Genomic DNA, 22,489 nt, shown 5'->3' on the forward strand with positions numbered 1-22,489 from the left:
GCTTACTACTCTTTGGCAACATTATAAGCCTCTTCCATTGATCTAATACTATCTTTAACTTCTCTTGTTACCCACAGTTGGACCACTTTTCCTGTGGGGTTTTTCTGTCTTAAAGGAATGTATATTTGTCGTAAATTATGTATTAATTCTTTAAATGATAGCCATTGCTTGTCTACCATCATACCTTTTAATATAGTTTCCCAATCTACCTTAGCCAACTCGTCCCTCATACCTACGTAGTTTGCTTTGTTTAGATTTAAGACCCTAGTTTCGGATTTAACTAAATCACTTCCAAACTGAATATAAAATTCTATGATATTATGGTCACTCTTCCCTAAAGGCCCCTTTACTACAAGGTTATTAATTAACCCTTTCTCATTGCACAATGCTAGATCTAAAATAGCCTGTTCCCTAGTTGGTTCCTCAACATACTGATCTAGAAAACTATGTTGCATACATTCCATGAATAAGAACAATAATAGTGTTTTTTGTTTTGTATTTGATCGTCCTGGCAATATATCTTGGTACTCTGTCCTTTTGGTATAGCCTTGCGACAGTGGGCAGGAGCCTTGCGAGTCATGTACTGTAATACCTATGTCTTTATCCCGCAAAACAGCTTTAAGTTCACAACCCTGCATGACGTACACATGCTTGGCATTTGCCCTACTCTGGTACATACTACTACGTTTAACTATATTAAATGACATCTAGCAGACGTGGGCCTATTCCCTCATCACATCGAGATCTGCTTTAATATATTTTTCTCATCTAAGATCCTAACACCCACACAAATCTCGATCCTCTGAACTTGTGGACAGTTCCTCCAGTGCCGCCTTCCAAATCACTGATCAAGATTGTGAAGAGTAACGGCCTTAACACTGGAACTTCTTGGACTCCACCAGTAACCAGATAGAACCACTACAATTAATAACAACCTTCTGCCTATGAGAATGCAACCAATTCCTTAACCAACCCAAAATCTGTTCACCAATCCCACAGAACTCTATCTTATTAAGTAGCCTATTGTATAAGAACATAAGAATTAGGAACAGAAGTAGGCCATATGGTCCTTCGAGCCTGCTCCGCCATCCAATAAGATCATGGCTGACCTTTGACCTCAACTCTACTTTCCCTCCCAATCCCCATATTCCTTGGTTCCCTTAGAGCTGGAGTCCAAAAATCAATCTATCTCAGCCTTGAATATACTCAATGACTCAGCATTCACAGCCTTTGGGGTAGAGAATTCCAAAGGTTCACAACCCTCTGAGTGAAGAAATTCCTCCTCATCTCAGTCTTAAATGGCCGACCCCTTCTCTTGAGACTCTGCCCCTTAGTTCAAGACTCTTCAGCAAGTGGAAACAACCTCTCAGCATCTACCCTGTCAATCCCCCTCAGAATCTAATATATTTCAATGACACCCTGTCAAAAGCTTTCTGATAATCCAGGTGTACAATATCAACTGGGCTACCTACATCATCAACCCAGTAACTTGCTCAAAATTCAACCAGGTTGTTAAGTATGACCTTCTTTCCTAGAAGCCATGTTGAGAGTCTATACTCACCCCTCCTCTGTCCAGGTGGCAATACAGTGTATCTCTAATGATCCCTTCGAGGAACTTGCCAATAACTGAACTCAAGGTAATTGGTCTGTAATTTCCCAGTACTGGCTTGTTGCCTTTTTTGAATATTGGTACCACATGGGCCTCTCGCCAGTCCATGGAAACAATCCCAGAACCTAGCAAGCTGTTACAGGACTTGGTGAACACAGCTCCCATTTCTTTGAGCACTCTTGGCTGAATGCCATCAGGACCAGCCGCCCGATGTGTTTTGAGACCCGTTACTCTATCCATTTTGACACTTTCAACTTTAGAGTCACCTGTACCATGTTTCACTGATAACTCTGCATCATCTCCTGAAATGAAGGCTGATGCAAAGTAGCTATTGAAAACCTCTGCCATATCCTGGGAGTCCATCTGAATCTGCCCTGAAATATAAAATGCTTGGATAAAGTAAATCCAAAATAATACTTTCAAGACAGGATACCAGGCCCAGGCAGGAGAGCAGGTATAAACTAGCAAAAAAATAAATTTAAAATCAGTAACCAAACAGAACTTCTTCACACACAGGGTGATAATTATCTGGAATAATCTGGCAGGCACGATAGTTGAAATGAAGGTTTTGGGGTTGTTTAAAATGCAGTTACCCACTAGGCTGGGAGAGTTGGGGTATTCGATGTGCTAATTGGCCTTTCTCTCTTGACTTTTCTTTTAAAAAGAAATATTCTGTTTGAGGACCATGAGTACTGTAATGAACCAGGGGCTATGGTGCCTGTGCGGTTTGAAGAAGGAGAATTTTAGGAAACCTATGTTGTCTCACCTTTCTTTTCGTGTTCTCTTGTTTTTGTCCTTCCATTTGTTTTTCTCTTTATTTTAGCTCCTACTCTCTCTGAGAACGATCAGAGCATTGATTACAGACCTGGACAATAGGTTCAGAATCTGACACCTCTAGCTGATGTCTGGAAATCCCACAGGTTTATATTGAGCAGTTTGTATAGCTCCTTTTTGGTCTGTTGCTAAGCAGCTTGCTGATAATTATTCTGTCTGTTTAAAGGACACCAGATGAACTCAGCGAAGGAGACCAAACACCAGTTTCCATGAAGCACAATTTTTATATTTCAGTGCCACAGTCCAAGTTGTCCTCAAAGCCTCCAGAAGAGGATGTTCTAACTAATGCTCAGCCAGATGAACAGGTGGTGGACCAACATGCATGCAATGGGGAAATGAATACAAGAACTACGGAAAGCCATTCACAAGTTAAATCGCCACCCTTTGCTCATGTTTCAGTCTTGTATCACCCAGTTCCTGCCAATGGACCAGACCCTGAGAGTGACACCAAGACTGCCCCTCCACTTGTTGATGAGATGCTAAACCCTGTTCATGCTAAAATGTTTTCCCATACCAGCTCGACGAGAACTTTCCAATCTGTGGCATGCCAAGAACAGGAAGTAAAAACCGACCGAGATTATTCTGAATCAGCAGAGCAGGTTTCTGTTGTTGGAAGAATTACTGGTGGGACAGACAAAGCAGATAAATTGAGACTGCCCAGCAATCACTTGACCGAACCAGGAGATAATCATGTGAGTTGACTTATTTTCTGCCTGCTGTGGTTCTGTCCTGTGTCAAATTTCACAACCAGTACATCCTGTAGCGAGGGGGAATTATTTGGCTACCTTCCTTCAGGGAACCTCCTTGATTAGATACCTGAAATGCAGCAGTGTAACAGTCGGAGTACTGTGGTGCTACTGCGCAGCATAGATGTGTATTAAACTGAACTATTCCCCTAAAGGGCAAAGGTGCAACCAAATATAAAGTGGGGGAGGGTTGGTTGGGGGCAGTTCTGTGATTTGGAGTGAGACGTAACTAATGCTTTACAAAAAAATATTGGAGAGGGCATTTCACTTCCCCCTTTACCCCCCACTCCCTTCCAATGGTTACACTGATACTGAGGGGCCCTTCACCAATTTGAGGTGCTTTAACTTCTGCAATAACAGTGTATGTGCCTAAAGGAATGGGGAGATAGACAGAACAAGCAAAGGAGAAAGTAGTGTCAAATTAATCTGCTCTATATATTCATAAAGCACAAAAGGTAGGTTTTTTCCTGCTAATCTCTGACCACATTTTATAATTGCTGTTTGTAACCGATATAATTTTTTTAATATCTTGTTTTAAGACTTTAGCGTCTAGTTCATTTATGTTGCAGACTAGTTTTCCTCACGTACTTTAATTGGTTCTCGTTGGTTTAGAATAAATCATATATTTAATCTTTGGTTTACATGTTAATTTTTATTCACTGTCTATAAACACCAAATTAAAAATTATTCTCCAGTTTTTAACAAACCATATAATTCTCTCCTTCCATCAAATGTTGGGTTCCTTTTGGAAAACGGACATTTTTTTGTGGGCCGTCCATGTGCCCCGTTTGAATAAGTAGAAGGAGAAACCTCTGTCTTCAATATTTTCACCAAATTTGACAAGTCTTTTCTTCTGACACCTTTTTATTAAAACAAAAGTTTCTTAGGTTTGTGGACTATGGGACTATAAATGATATGAACAAGCCTTGTTGTAAGAACTTTCTTACATCAGATACCTGGGTCCCTTTAATATTGAATGAACTGGGAACTACAAGTTTACTATCTGCTCTGATTATTTCTGTTTTTCTCTCACCCCTATAAATCAGGGAATTCTTATTGAATACTTTTATCAAATATATTACTGGGTGCAGGGGGAGAAGATCTTTCAATTTGTACAAGGTGCTGTGTTGAAAATGTTCAAACACTTAACGTGGGTACAAACAGCGCATTTAAGAATGACCACACTATGAAAGGGGAACGATAGCAAAATACTGCAGATGCTGGAAATCCGAAATAACAACAGAAAATGCTGGAAAAACTCGGCAGGCCAGGCAACATCCGTGGAGAGAAAATAGAGTTGACGTTTCGGGTCGAAACCCTTTTTCAAAACTGGAAAGGAAATGAAATAGATCGAAGGCTCCTCTACATTGGGGAGACCAAACGCAGATTGGGTGACCGCTTTGCGGAACACCTCCGTTCAATCCGTAAGGGGGACCCCAAGCTTCCGGTCGCCTGTCATTTTAATTCACCGCTCCATTCCCACTCTGACCTCACCATCCTTGGCCTCTTGCATTGTTCCACGGAAGCTCAACGTTAAACTCGAGGAACAGCACCTCATCTTCCGATTAGGCACTTTGCAGCCTTCCGGACTCAATGTCGAGTTCAACAATTTCAGATCATAACCTCGGCCCCTATTACATTTTTACTTATTTTTTTTCCACCCCTTTGTTTTGGGTTTTCCCTTCCCCCCCCCACCCCCCCTTTTTTTTTCTCTCTCCCACATGGCAGCTGTCTCTCATCCTGCCAGTACACTTCACACCTAATCTGAGCCATCTTTTGTCTCCACTGTCCTGTTACCAGCTCCTCTGGTTTTGAATACCTCTTAATGTCTCTTTACTTCTTTTGTTCTATCGCAGCCCTGCCTTCGATCTATTTCATTTCCTTTCCAGTTTTGAAAAAGGGTTTCGACCCGAAACGTCGACTCTAATTTCTCTCCACGGATGTTGCCTGGCCTGCTGAGTTTTTCCAGCATTTTCTGCTATGAAAGGGGAATCTCATTTAGCTGCTTTTAAAGTGGGGTCTTTTTTTAAAAAAAATTGTTTTGCTCTTTTAGTGCTTTCCAAGCTTTTAAAAACATTTTTCAACCCCATCGACAGCTTTGTGCTTTTTATAAAGAGCTTTGCCCTTTAGTTTTAAATGCCGTGTGAAACTATTTATATGGTGCCATTTGAAACGACTGCTGGAAATGCTCCGTGTTTCTCACTGAACAATTCACTGTAAACATGAACTTTGCTGTTTCAGAAAAGAAGCAGCTGGATATCAGATGATGACATCTGCAAACCATCTCCTAGAGATGAGCTCCCAAAGAGCACAAGGGCAAGTTCAGCTGAATGTTCAAGGAGCACAACACCGGTGGATGAAAGTAGCACCAGGCTGACCGAGCATGGACAGTCAGCGTCTAGTCTCCCTCCGTTTAAACGTGGTCTAGAGGAGTCCTCCTTTAAAGTGACTCATCGCCGAAAGACAGGTAGGATGGTTTGAAGGAAAAACTGCCTCCAAATGGTATGGAATATGACTTTTTTAAACACCTAATCCTATCTCTACTATTGTACGTACGTACGTACGTACGTACGCAAAATATTAGCCCAATAGCTATGCAATATTTTGGAACTTGCACTGTATGGTCTGTAAGGATTTTGTTCTGATTCAATTTACACGCAATGAACTCTCAAAGAATTACAGCATTTTTTTTTTACTTAACATTAGCCAGTATATTAAACTATGGGTGGAGGCCTTGATGATTTAAACTGTTAATTAGCTACTTGGAGATCAAACAGCTGTAAAACCCTTTGTCTACATGCATCTCTGTAGCTTTGAGACACGGGATCATTGGAAACAACGCCATTGTGATGGAATTGATTCCTTACAACGCCTAAACAGCCAGGAATGGTTTTCACTGGCTAGCTTGGCTAAGCAGACAGTCAGAGGCTCTTTTATCAAAGGGGAAGCATTTTTGTCAGAGTGGTAACTTATTGATTTGAAAGCTCAGCAGGCCTAACCCCCACACCCGGAGTTAAGGGTGAGGTCCAAGGACTCTTGCTCTCTCTTGCTCTCTGCGTGAGAGTGAGATAGAGTTGCCAGACACAGCAAGACAGCATGTGATGCTTGTAACATAAGAAGGGACCAGCTTACTTGACAGTGAGTTCTGGCCCCAAAGTGCCAGAGTTTACATTCTTGTTGTTTTCATGGAACAAGGAGCAGTAGGAAATCAATGGATCTTCCTGTGGAAACTGTATTTTGTGCATTCATCTATGTAACGTAAACCAAACTGTTGGTGTATGCTGGTGCCTTGTCTTGCTATATAGTACTTTTCAGTTCATCTATCAGAAAGATGAGAGAAGGCGCATGGTGGCATGTGTCTGATGACAGTAGCCAGTGCATGCAACAAAGTGTGAAGTTGTAACATTGTAGGGACACAAGGTCCGCTTGCAAGAGTGACCGATGACACTGAGAATATCTAGTGCAAAATTGTAAGAAGCTGCAGTGGTCGAGCGTGATATCGTCAGCTGGGAGAGCCAAGTTCAGATCTCCATCTTGACTGACACTTTGCGGGGTTATATTTCCTAGTTTATGGGGAAGAAAGCTAACATCAGAAGGACCATTTTGATGTCCAGGTAGTTTGTTCTAGTGAGACTGACTAAGGAATAACTGACTCTGAGATGCGCTTGCTTGGTGTAGATTGTTCCATCCTCACAACCCAAGGGGAGAGCGATGGTATAAATTCACTTTTTTTCAAATGCAGTGATCTCTAAAGGTTGAAGCTTTTCTGATCTTTGAGCACTTCATTTAGTTTTACAACACACCAATCATCATCTACCTTGTAGCAGCTGTTTCTGGTAAGGATTTAATAGGCTCACAACTAAGTCACCATAGTAACATGGTGTTTTTATTAAGAATTTAAAAATTTACCACTAAGTAATGTAAAGATTGTTATTTTGGTTACTCTGAAGATGCACTATAAAAGGACCAAACCGAGCATCTGGATATAAAATGTCAATATAGCAGTAGCTGTTTTAACAATAGTCACAGTCGTGCAACATGTTGCATGCACATGTATGTTGATGTGTTGAAATAGCTTGTTTTCCTTTGGCACAGTACAATAGTGAAGGGCCAAGAGCAGGAAAAGTGTAGAAAAACTGTACCAAGTAATGTAGATTGGGTGCATCAAAAGCAGCTGTGGTTATACTGTCCACGCTCGCTGCTGCTGCTGAGTGGAGACAGGGCAGCAGAGCTCTGCACCTGCCTATTCAAATGAATGCACATGCTTCACCTACAGGCAAAAGTTCTGCCTCTTTATGTTAATGATGATTGACGACTGATGTCATCACCAATTAAAAGGTAGCACGTGCCCTCTTCTTAAAGGGGCATAACCAATAAACTGTAACTTGAATCCTAAAGGAAACGTAATAAATTAAAATTCTGTTCCGGGGGTGATGAAGCACTCCAGTCCCTGCGGTGCCCACCGGTTGCGGAAAGCCTCAAGCGAAATTTTGAATGTTTGTAAAGATTGCTTATCAACAGTGTGCAAACTACAACTAAGGAAAAGTGAAAGGGAAAATTGCCCTTGTGGTCTGGCAGGTGTGCATATCTTGTGACTAGATGACTAATTGAAAGATGGAGATTAGCAAATTCTACTGCAGCAGTATTTCATGTTGGTTAAACAATAGCTTGTGCCTATACTGAGTAACCATCAGACTCTCTTCAAACTCTGGCACAAGTGTGGTTTAATTTTTTGCAGACCATCTGTTCCCAGCGCGAGTCCTGTTTGTTTAATATCTTTGGCTGAAGAAAAAAAATGTGATGGTATTTTCCTCCCCTCCCCAATTTTGGGCTACTTCAGGGTTTTCCCATTGCATATCTGTTAGTATTTTGAGGTTGTAACTAGCCGGGTAGATAAGGGGGAACTAGTGGATGTAGTGTATTTGGATTTTCAAAAAGCATTCAATAAGGTGCCACACAAAATTAGGGCTCATGGGATTGGGGGGAATATATTAGCATGGATTGAGGATTGGTTAACGGACAGAAAACAGAGAGTAGGAATAAACGTGTCATTTTTGAGTTGGCAGGCTGTAACTAATGGGGTACTGCAAGGATCAGTGCTCGGGCCTCAGCTATTTACAATCTATATTAATGACTTAGACGAGGGGACTGAGTGTAATGTATCCAAATTTGCTGTTGATGCAACATTAGGTGGGAAAGTAAGCTGTGAGGAGGATGCAGAGAGGCTGCAAAGGGCTATAGACAGGTTAAGTGAGTGGGCAAGAATGTAGCAGATGGAATATAATGTGGAGAAGTGTAAAGTTAGCCACTTTGGTAGGAAAAATAGAGAAGCAGAATATTTTTAAATGGTGAGAGACTGGGAAATATTATTCAGAGGGACCTGGGTGTCCTTGTACATGAATCACAGAAAGTTAACATGCAGGTACAGAAAGCAAATGGTATGTTAGCTTTTATTACAAAGGGATTGGAGTATAAGAGTAAAGAAGTCTTACTACAATTATATAGGGCCTTGGTGAGACCACATCTGGAGTACTGTTTACTGTTTTGGTCTCCTTATCTAAGGAAAAATATATTTGCCTTCGAGGGAGTGCAACAAGTTAACTAGACTGATTCCTGGGATAAGTGTCCTTTGAGGAGAGATTGAGTGGAATAGGCCTATATTTCCTAGAGTTTAGAAGAATGAGAGGTGATCTCATTGAAACATATAACATTCTTAAGGGGCTGGATAGGGTAGATGCAGGGAGAATGTTTCCCCTGGCTGGGAAGTCTAGAACCAGGGGTCACAGTCTCCGAATAAGGGATCGGCCAGTTAGGACTGAGATGCGAGAAATTTCTTCACTCAGTTGTGAATCTTTGGAATTCTCTACCCCAGAGGGCTGTGGAGGCTCAGTCATTGCGCATATTCAAGACAGAGATCGATAGATTTTTGGATACTAAGGGAACCAAGGGATATGGAGTTGAGGTAGAAGATTAGATTCATCACAGACCAGCGAGGAAGCCTGGGCCTCTCCTGATCTCTATGCTTGGTACCACCACAAGAAGTAAATGTGTCCACTGGACAATCAGAAGTTAAAATGGATTTTCTGGCTCCAAGAGCAGTCCCATAGTGTGATTGTTTCAGTTGTGTTGTCTTTATTTGTTCTAGATTTGGGCAACATAATCACAATGTTTGATTTTGCACTATTCATTGAACAGGTATTTCAAACCCTTTCCGGGGACTTCTGAAGTTGGGCAATTTAGAAAGGCGAGGCCACGTTGGCATTTGGAAGGAGTATTACTGCGAGTTATCGCCATTCGAGTTCCGTCTGTACCAGAACGACGACGACCGCAATTGTTATGACAACTGCTCTTTATTAAGATGCGAATCAGTGGGACATGCCCACAGCGACGGGAGGTTTGAGCTGGTTTTTGCTGGCAAGAAGTTGTGTCTGCGCGCACCCTCTCGAGATGAGTCGGAGGACTGGATTGACCGGATTCGGGAAGCTTTAGAAAAATGCCGGCCTCGCCAAGCTCCAAAACAGGAAGCAACGCATGCAGAGAGTTCAGTGAGCGAGAAGCCAGCTCGTGTGTCTGAGCCACGTGCCCCTCATTCTGCTGAACAGTCAAACCATGAGAAAGAAAATGGCTTCCAGCAAGATTTTAATTGGGTTTCATGGGCAGAACCTCAATTAGATGCAATTAAAGAAACTGTACTATACCTGTTAACTGATAAAACCTGGACTCCCTATATCTTCTCTTTGTCATTGGAAGCACTGAAATGTTTCCAGCTCCGGGAGCAGCAGAAAATACTATGCAACAGCTGCAGAATTGAGACCTTTAAAGACGTCATACCTGATACTGCACTCGGTGGTCCAGCTTACTTTAAATTAATTACATCCAAAGTCACTCTGAGGCTTCGGGCAGAAAGTGCAACAGAGGCAAGATCATGGCGCGAACTCATTCGAGCAGTTCTATCATCTTTCTTGGATGCAGAAGAAGATGCGGTTTCAGCAAATGCAGGCATTGAGAAGAATGAGAGAAGACTTGTGGAGCTTGGCTTGGGGGAGCACAGCAGTCTGCTGCAGTGCCTAACCGTTGTACCCATGGAAAAAGGGCTGGACTCACAAGATTTTCGATGCGCAGGTATGATACTGCTACCTGCGCTGATCTACATTTCACATCTCAAAGGGGCTGGATAGGCCATAAGGTTAGACACTAACCTTTCACCTCCAGGACCTGGGTTCAAATCCAGCCCAGACTGATGGAATGAACGTCTTCCCTGTTTACTAACTAGCTCACGTCAACATCAGTTAGGCCCAATCAGAAATCCAGAATGAATGACCACTAATTTTTTAATTACAAAAAAACTAATGCTAGAAGTGTGAGGTGGTGCATTTTGGTGGGAAGAATAAGGAGGCCACATACTAATTGGATGAGTCTAAAATGAAGAACAAAGGGATCTAGGGGTACTGATACACAAATCCATAAAAGTAGCAACACATGTTAAGAAAGCCTTTAATAAAAAATAAAATGAGCAAACCAAGCACTGGGGTTCATTTCTAGAGAGATGTTATGTAACCTATAAAATTCTGTCAGGCCTGGACAGACTAGATGCTGGAAGGATGTTCCCGATGGTCAGGGAGTCCAGAACCAGGGGTCATAGTCTAAGGATAAGGGGTAGGACATTTAGGACTGAAATGAGGAATTTCTTCACCCAGAGAGTGGTGAACCTGTGGAATTCACTGCCACAGAGGGCGGTGGAGGCCAGTTCATTAAATATATTCAAGAGAGAGTTGGATATATTTCTTAAGGCTAAAGGGATATGGGGAGAAGGCAGGGACCGGGTACTGAATTTGGATGATCAGCCATGATCTCATTGAATGGCGGAGCAGGCTCGAGGGGCCGAATGGCCTACTCCTGCTCCTATCTTCTATGTAAACTTGTATAGAACCTTAATTGGACCACACTTGGAGTACTGTGCACAGTTCTGCTCTCCAGATTATAAAAAGGATATAGAGGCACTGGAGAAGGTGCAAAAAAAATTACTAGGTGATACCAGAACTGAGAGGTTATACTTATTAGGAAAGGCTGAACAGGTTGGGGCTCTTTTTTCTAGAAAAGAGAAGGCTGAGGGTGACCTGATCAAGGTCTTTATGATTATGGAAGGGTTTGATGGGGTAGAGGTAGAGAAAATGTTTCCACTTGTAGGGGAGTCCGAAACTAGAGGTCATAAATAAGATGGTCACTAATAAATCCAATAGGGCATTCAGGAGAAACTTCTTTACTCAAACTGTGGTAAGATTGTGGAACGCGCTACCATGAAGAATAGTTGAGGTGAATAGCATAGATGAATTTAAGGGAAAGCTAGATCGGCACATGAGGGAGAAAAGAATAGTATGTGCTGACGGTTAGATGATCAGGGGTGGGAGGAGGCTCGTGTGGAGCATAAACACCAGCATGGACTAGTTCAGCCGAATAGCCTGTTTCTGTGCTGTAACTCTGTGAAATGGATTTGGGCAGTCTCGGTCCAATTCCTAATGAGCATTGAACACAAAATTGCCCCTAATTACCAATCCCACTCCAAGCACATGATCATTAGTATGGGAAATGAAAAAATGTCACTGTTACAGTAGATGGTGCTCGTCTGATGTAGAAGGAACTCTGTTCTGCATCAAACCATCTTATAACAGACCTGTGACTGGTGCTGAGATCAGTGTCCAAAGTGTTGTGTTGCATTCCTCAGCATTAACATCCCTTATCTTGATCAGCACAAAATTAAAATTAATGTGCTATTTACTATCGCATGATGTAGGTTAGTTAGGTTAAAGTGAAGATTCTCAAAATGGTATGGGAATGAGGAGAGTAATCCCCATATTACTATTCGAGGCACACTCCTACAGAAATATTCAGTTTATTAAGTTATATAAATTTTAAACAATTATACTACATTTAAAGATTTTTGCCCAAGTTTGTAGTGTACCCTATTGTTATTGAGAGAGGTTGTTGACATTAACCATCTTCATGGCTTTTGAGCAAAGTTGGTAGTTTGTGTTGAACTTTGGCCATATTTTTGCTGTGGAATTGTACCCAGCAGAAACAAAGATGAGATTATCTAAACTAATTTTATGGAGGGTACTTCTAGTCAGTAGGAACAGATGTTAGTGCTATCAATCGGAGCTGGATTGAAGACAGATCCCAGAGTGAAAGAACAATGTGCCATTTGTTAATGCAGTCACCATAGTGCTGGGTCATTTAGTAATCTGTAGGTCTCTGTATTGGAAGGAAAACTGGTTGATACTTGCTCTAAACAAAAGGCTTCAAATCTGCAGAAGATTCTGGGTTACCTATGAACAAGTCTGCGATGGGGGAATCTGACTCCTTGAGACACATTGGCCCGGATTTTGCTGTGGTAATGACGGCAAAACTGTCAGCGTTTGTGGTCATTACCTCTCTGAAACTGATTGTAACTTCAGGATTTAGCGCATGCACAAATAAACGCGGAAATCCTGATGTTGCGGTCAGTCATTGCCCTGCCCTGCCACAGGTTGCGCTGTGGAACTCCCCATAGCCGGCAGTCAATTGAAATGACAGAAACGTCCCCTTTAACAACGGAATATCGCTATTAAAAAAAAACCTTCAACGTTAAACCTGGTTGAAGAGGTGTTACTGGGTTTTTAACTGTGTTTGGAAACTTCTCCAGAGCATCTATTTGGGAAATTGTCCAATCATCCAAAACTACTTGACAGTAATTGAGCCCCTGAAGAGTTGATATTTAACCACCTTGGGGGGGAAAAAGGAACTGAGCAAGCTCTGATTTCCTCACTACTTTTCATGACCTTGCACAAGCAGTCATAACTTGGTTTCTAGATAAAAAGAAAAACCACAAATGCTGAAAAATTTAAATAAAAACAAAATCAGTCTGAGAGGGGTGCATGTCTGTAAGCGAGCAATCCAGTTTGTCATCCAATTAAATGAATGGATATCAAATCGGGCAGGCTCCGTTGGGTGCACACCCTCATCCTCACTTTGTTTTCTTGACATTCCCTGTGCCCAGGTAGTCAAATAGCCCCAGACACGGAAACCGGAACATCTGTCCCTATACATTCTGTTATGTTATAGAATTGTAATCGATTGTGTTCTGTCTCGACACTAAATTATTTTTTAATGGACTGAAAATGTTTTTTTAATTCTGTTTTTTGAAGGATGCCCCCAACAAATTGGGTTTTCATTTGGAAAGCCCAAGCTTTGTGCCTATTCCGGCCTCTACTACTGTGAGATGTGTTATCAGGATGCAGAGACAATTATCCCTTCCAGAATGATCCATAACTGGGACTTGACGAAACAGGGGGTGAGTTAATGCTGTGTGTTTTATGCGTGCATTGTGCTAGTCTTTCTATACCACTGCCCTTCCCCTCCCCCCAAAGACAGCGGGGTGATTTTCTTTGTCTGTTTGTGGGAAAAGAGTGGGTGGGACATGCACGGTGGCCACCCAGAGACATCCGCATGGGACCCATGTGAATTTTGGGGTCAGCCCTCGTGGTTGGTGATCTGCCAGTGTAAAATGTGCTTCCAATAGGTAGCCCACCAATTTGGAGATGGGAAATCAGGGGGATGAGACTGTTTGTCAAGGGTTTGCAGCAGCTTAAAGGGGAGGTGTATTTTTTGTTCGCAAAAGGAGGAAGAAATGCTGGCATGGCCGTATTTATTGCCCACGCCTAGTTGCTCTGATGATGACGTGGTGGGCTGCCTTATATGAGAGATGTTCCAAGTAAGGTTGGATGGTCCTGTATCTTTCTCTCTGTTCACCAGTTCTGATACTTGGAGACTGATTTTTTGCAATTCCTCACTCATCTCTGTAGAATATTAGGAAACCTCTATAATAGGCAGCAAGAGCATCCATACCATTATCAGGGAATCTTGGTAGTATGTAGTGTAATTAAAATAACTTGGAATTGCACTATAATTATAGTATGGCACAAATTCTCAAAGTCATGGTTACTGTTGTGGAAAATGCTGTTTTAGAATAATGAGCAATGGTTAACTATGTTTGTCTCTACTCATGTTGAGATTTTCTGTTTTTCAACCAAGGTTTCCAATGTGGCGGCAAAATTCCTGCAGCAGATCCAAAATGAACCGTTCATTGATCTTAATGTGGTCAATGGAAGTCTCTACCACTATGTTGAACAGATGGCCCAGGCCCACAGGAGCAGAGATCGGTTGAAGCTATTGGAAGACTATCTTCTCACGTGTCGGAGTGGTGCAATCCAGGAGCTCTATAAAAAGTGAGCGATCACTGCTTTTAGTTTTCATTGCACTAGTTGCACATGGTCATGTTAAGTAAAGCCCAATTCTTCGCCCACTACTGTGGAGCTGCCCTGAATGGTCCTTCCCCACATGTCAAGATGGCATAATTAGTGACACTTTTGAAATATTCATAATGGGAGTCACCAACCAAACCCAATGAGTCCAACAGTGTTCCTTCACTCTCAAAATAGCTTGAATTTTAGATATTTGGCATTTTTTTTTGGTCAATATATTACGTAACGCTGCATTTCTCAATTCTGATGTTGATGAAGCAAGATTGCTGGGAAGTAATCATTTTCTGGTGCAATAAGTGCTATTTTTCTCAAGTTGGATATGTGTTTACATAAATCCAACTCGGTTCAAGTAAGTTACATTTCTGTAAACTTGCAATAAACTCATTATTTAGTGTAATACTGAGCAGTAATGCATTGTCAGAGGTGCTGTCTTCCAGATGAAATGTTAATCAATGCCCCACCTGGCTGCTCAGGTTGATTGCAAAAGATCCCTTCGAACATTGCTCTTCGAATAGAGTGAAGATTCCAGTGAAGTTCTTCTGGAATCCTGGTCAACATTTACCCCATTACCATCACCAGCCAAAACAGTTTTATTGGTCATTTATGAGACCTTGCAAATTGGCTGCTGCACTTGCCTATAAAACAAAGTGACTAAATTTCAAAATAAAATAATTAATTGGCTATAAAGCACTTTGGAACATCCTGCAGACATCCAAGGCGCTATATAGAGGTCGGTCTTTTTATTTCCGTCGTGTGGTGTTGGGATGGCCTGGGTTCAGATTTCCTTCTGACCAATTGACAAACTGTACAGAGTCTGACTCTGATGTTGTGCAATTCTTGGCCACAGTACTTGTTGATTTAAAACAGTCTTCTGTTGTTCACTTTTGTAGTAACGAATTCAGTCTTATGGTTATAATCATTATTCTTTAACTTCAGCATAAAAAGCAATTTACAAGTGGAGTATTGTCACAGAGCACGTGAATGTAGGCATGCGTTCCTTCTCGTGCTGCTTGAACAAGGGGGAAAACTTATATTTATACACTTTTATCAAACTGGAACTGGCATTGTCTTATATGGTAGTCTCTGGTCAATGCATAGTACAGAGACACAAGTCTATATTTTCATCAACAACCTTGCACGTAAGATGCTGTAGTAAGCATAACACTTCTAGTCTCTAGATATTCTTATTATGAACATAACATTTCTAATCTAAACATTCTTCTTATGAACATATCCAAGATCTACTTTGATTGCGAACACCGGCTGTTGCTAGGCTATCTTTATGACCTGTACCAACAGTACTAAATATAGTGCTCCATCTTCAAAAGGGAGCGACTCAACCCTGCCAGTACAATTCACTTCCTCTAACCATTTTACTTTACAATATTATAATATATTCATTTGTTCAGCTTCTACATGCAAATAAGATGACAAGTCAGCCCATGGTAATGGGGGAGGAATCCCAAAAGGACACTGTCCCTTTAAGAGCTTTGTGCCCTGCCCAGTGAAATAAATCGTGTAACTTTCCACCCCACACCTCCTCCCCCCCCCCCCCGTCCTAATCTAAGGCCTTGTTCTGAACTGTGCATTTAGTTCTATTTCTCATCAGTATATCTGTTGTCTTCTGTAATGGAATTGTTAAAAGTACAGTAGTTGGTTCTTTGTTCTTGCTGTTGCTGGGGAACAGTCCTTGTAATTAGTTTTTTCAAGCATAACATTATAAAAAGCCTCGCATATCAGCACCATTTTGCCTTGGCTAATACTGCAGCTCCATAGCTGCCTACAGACTAAAGAAATAAGCTTTATTTTCTTCTTTAATATAGAAGACTCTTGCTGTTAGCTGTGTGAAACAATCAACAGTGCTCATATCTCTGTTTCAGGTTAGAGCAGAAGAAATATCTCCTGGAGTCACCTCATCTGTATAGTGTCACTGATCTTCGACAGGTGAGAGAGTCTGGTATTGTCCAACTCCTTATTTATGCTGTGGAATGTGAAACATGCAATGCTTTGTGTAGTGTAACATTCATTCTAGTAAAGGTTTTCGTTTGTCAACCGGAGTAGATAACCCATGGGTCAAACTGGGTTTCACAACAGTATCAGATCTTTTGCTTCATATAGAGTTGATAAATAATGAGGGCGAAGCCGGAACAGCTTGATGTCATTTGAAAATCTCTGCATCATTGCTTCGTAACATACTCCACCAATGTTATATCCCATATCTAATGCACAATTTAAAATGGGTATGATTAAAATGGGAGGTTATTTTTGAATGTTGTACTGAAGAGAAATAACCCATTAGTTCATTCATGCCCGGGTGTCCTGTTTTACACTGCAGATGGCAAGCTGAATTTTTAATCCGACTCTGAAAGAGTAGAATTTATAATGAATCTCCATTCGTATGAAATTTAAGCTGGGTAGAAATGTGAATTGCAATAATGTATAAATGTTGTCAGCTGGTTATAATGCTTCTGTGTTTTAGTGTCCATTACTGAAACACAGCTCAAATCTCAATATGGTTGTTGAGATGCCCAAGCCTTTGCCTAAATAAGACTCTCTAAACCTTCACACTTGTTATGTGCTATTTTATCGTCCGTCATGACTTTGGTACACCTACTGTGAGTCTGACGCTGATATTAGTGAAATAGGTGTCAGTTTTTAACAGTGTGATTGCGATATCCATTGCTTAACACACAATAAAGCTCTGTGTGGAATTTTGTCAAAAGTCACATGCAACTTGCAAAAAGATCACAAATTAATGTTGGCATTAGTTTGGCTCAGTGATGGCACTTTCGTCACTGAACCAGAAGATTGCGGGTGCACACCACACTCCAGGACTTAAGCACATAATCTAGTCTGAAATGTCCCTGCTGCATTATTGGAGGTGCTGTTTTCGGATGAGCTGTTAAACCACCGTTCTGGCGAACATTTATCCCTCAACCCACAGCAGCAAAACCAGTTCACTGATCATTGATCTCATTTGCTGTTTGTGGAACCTCGCAGTGCACAAACTGGCTGCTGCATTTACCTACGTGAGTGACTACACTAAAAAGCAAGTCATTGGCTGTGAAGTGTTTTGGGACATCCTGAGGATGTGAAAAGTGCCAAAGTGTGTTTTTTAATATGTTAATTTGATAGGAATCTCCCAAAGTGATTCTTTCCCTAATCCTCCTAACTTTATATATATATTAGTATATAGATGAAACTGCAATTGAGTAATTTTCAACTTCCTTCCCCCTCATTTTTTGCTATAGTCACCATTCATTTTGAACTGAATTTGATTTTCTGTCTCTCTGGAACTCATTTCCCAGGTGAGCGGATAGATAGATGGGCAATCTGCTCTGAGGTCTCTGCTTTTGTACCCTTGAGTCAGTTGCCCGGTGATGAATGATAGCATTTGGGATGACTTGTCCTCTATTTCTTCCATTCCCTCTGTCCAAATGGCAGAAGCATCTCTGCTCAATACCTCGTCCTTTTTGTCTTGGCAAATGTTCTTACCAACCTTGTTATATTCTCTCATCAGATAATTATTCATTCTAATTAATTGAAAGGTATATGGAGTGTCCAGATGGAGAAATGTGCAATTTCTAAAAGGACATTACAGCAGAAGTATGCATTCGGAACCTAATGCAACCTTTGATTTTTATTTGTGCCAAGCATGGAGATTCATTTACACGTGTTGTGCTGCTTGAGTTAAATGAAAGAAGTTGTTTAGAAGAGGCTCCCCCAATGTCTTAACAAATTTATCCATATGCAGACAAGGAAGATCGCAAGTTAGATCCCCGATCTGTGCTGAGTTAGCCTATTTCAGCCAGGGTTGCATTAGGAATATTACCACTGGCGTAACACTCCTTAGTTAAGGATGGTAAAATCAGCCAGGGTTGCCACTCCTGATTGCTACTCAACAACTCTGCTGGAAGTGAATCTGATTCATCAGGTGAGGCCAAGATTATGCTTGTCTGCGATGCCTCCTGCAGTGAAATAGTCCATCAAAACTCGCTGTCAAGGGTCACTCGGGCAAGGTATCATGGCGACTGATGCCTTTAGAACTGTCCCGCAGCACAAAGTCTGATGCATTCTGGAGAGGAGAAAAAATTTTGGGAAAAGAAAGTATTGAAACAAGAATATATTGAATTTGGGAGGAAAGGAAAATATTAAAATTGTGTGGTGGGGGAGAAGATGGAGAGAGAAGCCACCTGGTTCTCAATGACTCTCACAACCATAGGACTGTACGACATCAGGCTGACACTGCCTCCATCTTAAAAAGTCCTGTACTGCAGCAGGTAATTTCAATAAGGAAAAGGTAGCTGAAGAAAATGCCAAAAGGCAAAGAAGCTGAGAATAAAAGCTGAGGAGAAATAGAGAAACCTGGCATGGCACCAAAATATACTGAAAATAGAGGCAATGAAATGCTGAAAGAGAAGGATTAATGAGTGGTCTCATCTGATCTTGTCAAGTAAATAAGTGAAGGAGAATATGATAACAATGTGATGACATCAGACATAAATTATATATATTTTTTAAGCAAATTAGAAATGCACAAACTTCTCTACAGCAATTCTTGCTGTAGCTGATGCAGCAACTGCAGCACAATCTTTTTGCAGTCATCAATGCGCCCACTATATTTTTGGATCTGACTATTCCAAGAAGTGAACCTGTCTACAAACACCGTGTGTCCACATTAGAAAAGATGTTATTACTTCAGTGTTCTGATCAACCAGTATCTCCAAGACCTTTTTCACTTTTTCTTGCAGGCAGCACATGGAGTGTTTGAAGCATTCTTGCAGCATGCCATCCAATATGCCACCAATCATGTCTATATGTGTGACCTTTGCACTCAGCGTGGCTTCATCTGCCAGCTTTGTAATAACAACGAAATCATCTTCCCTTTTGAGTTTGAATCAACTACAAGGTAAGCAGACACACTTCCTGTTGTGTATATAAGCCACAGTCATCACAGACTTGCTTTGTGCACTATGGGAACAATTCACGAGGAGGCACAGTGTGCATTGACAAAAGCAGCATTTGGAGAAGCATTTGCACAAAAAGCTTCTAATTAGAAGAAGCAAGCTTATGAACTTGCAAATGGAGGTTTACTTTCACTCTGTAATATCTAGTATATTCGCACCTGATTTTTATGTGCTGTAGATCCAGTTTTCACAGTAGCATGATGAGTGGTGTAGTTATTTTCCTCCTGTTCGCATCGACTGACTTGAAGTGCCGGAGACCTGCTCCCAGCCCCGATCTGGTGCTGCTGTTTACTCAATCACTGAGAGCAGCCGGCGATGTTGTTTGGTCTTGGCTCTATGCCTCTCCACAGTGCCATGGCTGCAATTGGAAATTTAGGGCTAGAAATTCATCATCTTGCTGCCACTCCGTAGCGCCATGAAATGGCGAAAAAATGGTGACCGCTGCTCTTCGCCAGTTGGTGGCGGGTTCCGTGGCCACCGCCATTTTCCTCCCTCCCTTTGCGCTGCTGGTAACTGGCAGCGCCCTGGGAAAAAAATGGCGGCATGCTGACGTCAATTGACGTGCACCGCTGATTTAACGTCACCACTCCGAACTTCGACCCTAGCGCTGAATTCAGTGCTGGGTCCTAAGCAATAAACCTGGCGTGCAAGTAGACTGACAGTGGTGATGTCAGCACCTCTTAAAAGGACACATGCATCTTTCAGGTAAGTTTGGATTTAAGCTTTTGTTTTGATTTTATTGAAGTAGCGGCTTGCTGCAATAGATGTTAAAAGTTTTTTTTTTTTTATAAGTGTGTAGGGAGTGCTGCTGGATGTTTGCAAGGCCTCTCTTTCTGCTTCATCTTACTCTCAATCTCTTTCCTCATCCAGGGAGCTCTGGCTTTAGTTGCCCTACCTTTTCCCCCTTGTGGGAAGGTACCTTGACTGTACCCGAACTATCTCCTCTTTAAAGGCAGCCCATTGTTCGATTACAGTTTTGCCTGCCAATCTTTGATTCCAATTTACCCAGGCCAGATCTGTTCTCAACCCACTGAAATTTGCCTTCCTCCAATTAAGTACTCTAGATTGCTCCCTGTCCTTTTCCAGAGCTAATCTAAACCTTATGATACGATGATCACTGTTCCCTAAATGTTCCTCTACTGATACTTGACCCACCTCATTCCCCAGAACCAGATCCAGCAATGCCTCATTATCACTACTCTATAGTTCTTTCAGCTCTCTGTAATTTCTTGCACATTTGCTCCTTTATATCTTTCCCACTAGTTGGAGGTCTATAGAATACACCTAGTAGTGTAATGGCACCTCTATTATTTCTTAACTCTAACCAAATAGATTCTGTCCTTGACCCCTCCAAGACATCCTCTCTCTCCAGCACTGTAACATTCTCCTTTACCAATACTGCCACACCACCACCACTCTTTCTTTCCCTAACTTTCCTGAACACCTTGTATCCAGGAATATTTAGTACCCAATCCTGCCCTTTTTTGAGTCAGGTCTCCATTATCGCCATGACATTAAAATTCCATGATGGCTATTTGCGCCTGCAGTTCACCAACCTTATTTACCTCGCTTTGTGCGTTTGCACACATGCACTGTAAATCTACCTTAGACCACCTTGTATTCTCTCTTAGTCTGATCCTGTGTAGTACCTTACTATTTCTTACTCTAGTGCTATCTGTCTCTCCAAATCCTTTGTGCGCTTTATTTCTCCTTTCTAATGCTACACCCTGGTGCCCATCCCCCTGCCAAATTAGTTTAAACCCTCCCCAACAGCACTAGCAAACCCCCCCCCCCCCCCCCCCAATGACAACATTGGTTCCGGCTCTGTTGCGGCGCAACCCATCCGGCTTGTAGAGGTCCCACCTCCCCCAGAACCTGTCCAAATGTCCCACATTGTAGTCGCACATCCTTCTTTCTGGAGGGCCTCCTGGCCCCTGTGGGTAGAGGGCCTGACTTGCAGTATTGAACCCCTGCACAAAGTTGGATTGCTGCGTGCAAGACCCTGGGTGCCCCTTCCCTGGCTTGCTGAGGCATTTGTGTTGGTACTGAAGCAGTTTTCCTGTTTTTTTTGAGGGTTGCAAGAGAATTCAGCTTTAAGAGCTGAATAATCACATTTGGGACTTTTTAAATTTAATTTTTTTTTTTGAAAGGCAGTAAGGCCTGAAAACTGCATTTTTCTCACTGCCTTTTAACTTGTATTAGTTCAGTGTGCATGGCCCCTTTAATTCACAGCCCTTTTAATTGCCCACAATTCCTTGCGAGCTCCACAGCCTCACTCCACCAGGAGGGTGTTGCACAGAAGTACAGTGCTGCACCACCAATCTCCAGCCACCCCCCCACCCCCCTGACGAAATTATTCTCCACAGCATTGCGGTAATTTTCAACGGCCGTTAAAACCAGTTGCCGGCAACTTTCGTTGGCAAGCGCCAATTTCTAGGCCCTACTGTCTAACATTGCATGGGGCACTCTTTATGGTAAGGTTATAGAGTGGTGTGGAGAGCTACAGGTCTGTGGTTCAAAGCGTTCTGTGTTAAACATTAGAAAATAGAGAAGATGTGAACAATATTACAAGATAAATACAGATGAGGAAGGCCATTTTGCCCATGTTACTTTGGCCATACAGAAAGATCCTATAGGCTTCTTTTGCCGCCGCCCCCCCCCCCCCCCCGGGTTCCCCACCCTGCTCACTGTGGAATCCAATTATTTATTAACTAATTGCCGGGTTTTCATCTCCTACGTAACATCTGCTTCAATGCCTTTATGAAAGTGGACTGACCTTGAGTGGCAGGAACATAGATCAAGGCTCAAAATTACAGGGTGTTTGTTGGGTATTAAGTGCTTGGAAGGGAGTATAACTGCTTATCTTGGACTGCCATGCCTGTGTTGACACTTAGATATCACTAAGCTAATAGCTGTGATGCTGAGCTGAAAGTTACAGGTTTATTCATCCCCTGCTGAGTTTTTCCAGCGTTTTCTATTATTTTAGATTTCCAGCATCCGCAGTATTTTGCTATCCCTTTACTTCCTATCCTTTCA

The 22,489-nt window shown here is 41.9% G+C and overlaps 1 protein-coding gene across 4 annotated transcripts in view; it reads left to right on the forward strand.

The window, feature by feature from the left end:
- The window catches only part of plekhm1 (pleckstrin homology and RUN domain containing M1), a 61,914-nt gene that overhangs the window by 35,837 nt on the left and 3,588 nt on the right, over window positions 1-22,489 (forward strand). For 3 of the 4 annotated variants that reach the window (XM_085966571.1, XM_085966574.1, XM_085966572.1), the window contains 7 exons: window positions 2,610-3,135; window positions 5,431-5,656; window positions 9,385-10,311; window positions 13,371-13,516; window positions 14,257-14,450; window positions 16,367-16,430; window positions 19,238-19,395. In XM_085966571.1, the coding sequence (XP_085822697.1) occupies window positions 2,610-3,135; window positions 5,431-5,656; window positions 9,385-10,311; window positions 13,371-13,516; window positions 14,257-14,450; window positions 16,367-16,430; window positions 19,238-19,395 (2,241 nt within the window). The remainder of the gene's footprint in view (window positions 1-2,609; window positions 3,136-5,430; window positions 5,657-9,384; window positions 10,312-13,370; window positions 13,517-14,256; window positions 14,451-16,366; window positions 16,431-19,237; window positions 19,396-22,489) is intronic. The other variant, XM_085966573.1, reaches the window with a different exon arrangement.

This window comes from Somniosus microcephalus, chromosome 24, assembly GCF_052327205.1.
Source record: "Somniosus microcephalus isolate GS21.2 chromosome 24, FLI_Smic_1.0, whole genome shotgun sequence".
Taxonomy (NCBI): Eukaryota; Metazoa; Chordata; class Chondrichthyes; order Squaliformes; family Somniosidae; genus Somniosus; species Somniosus microcephalus.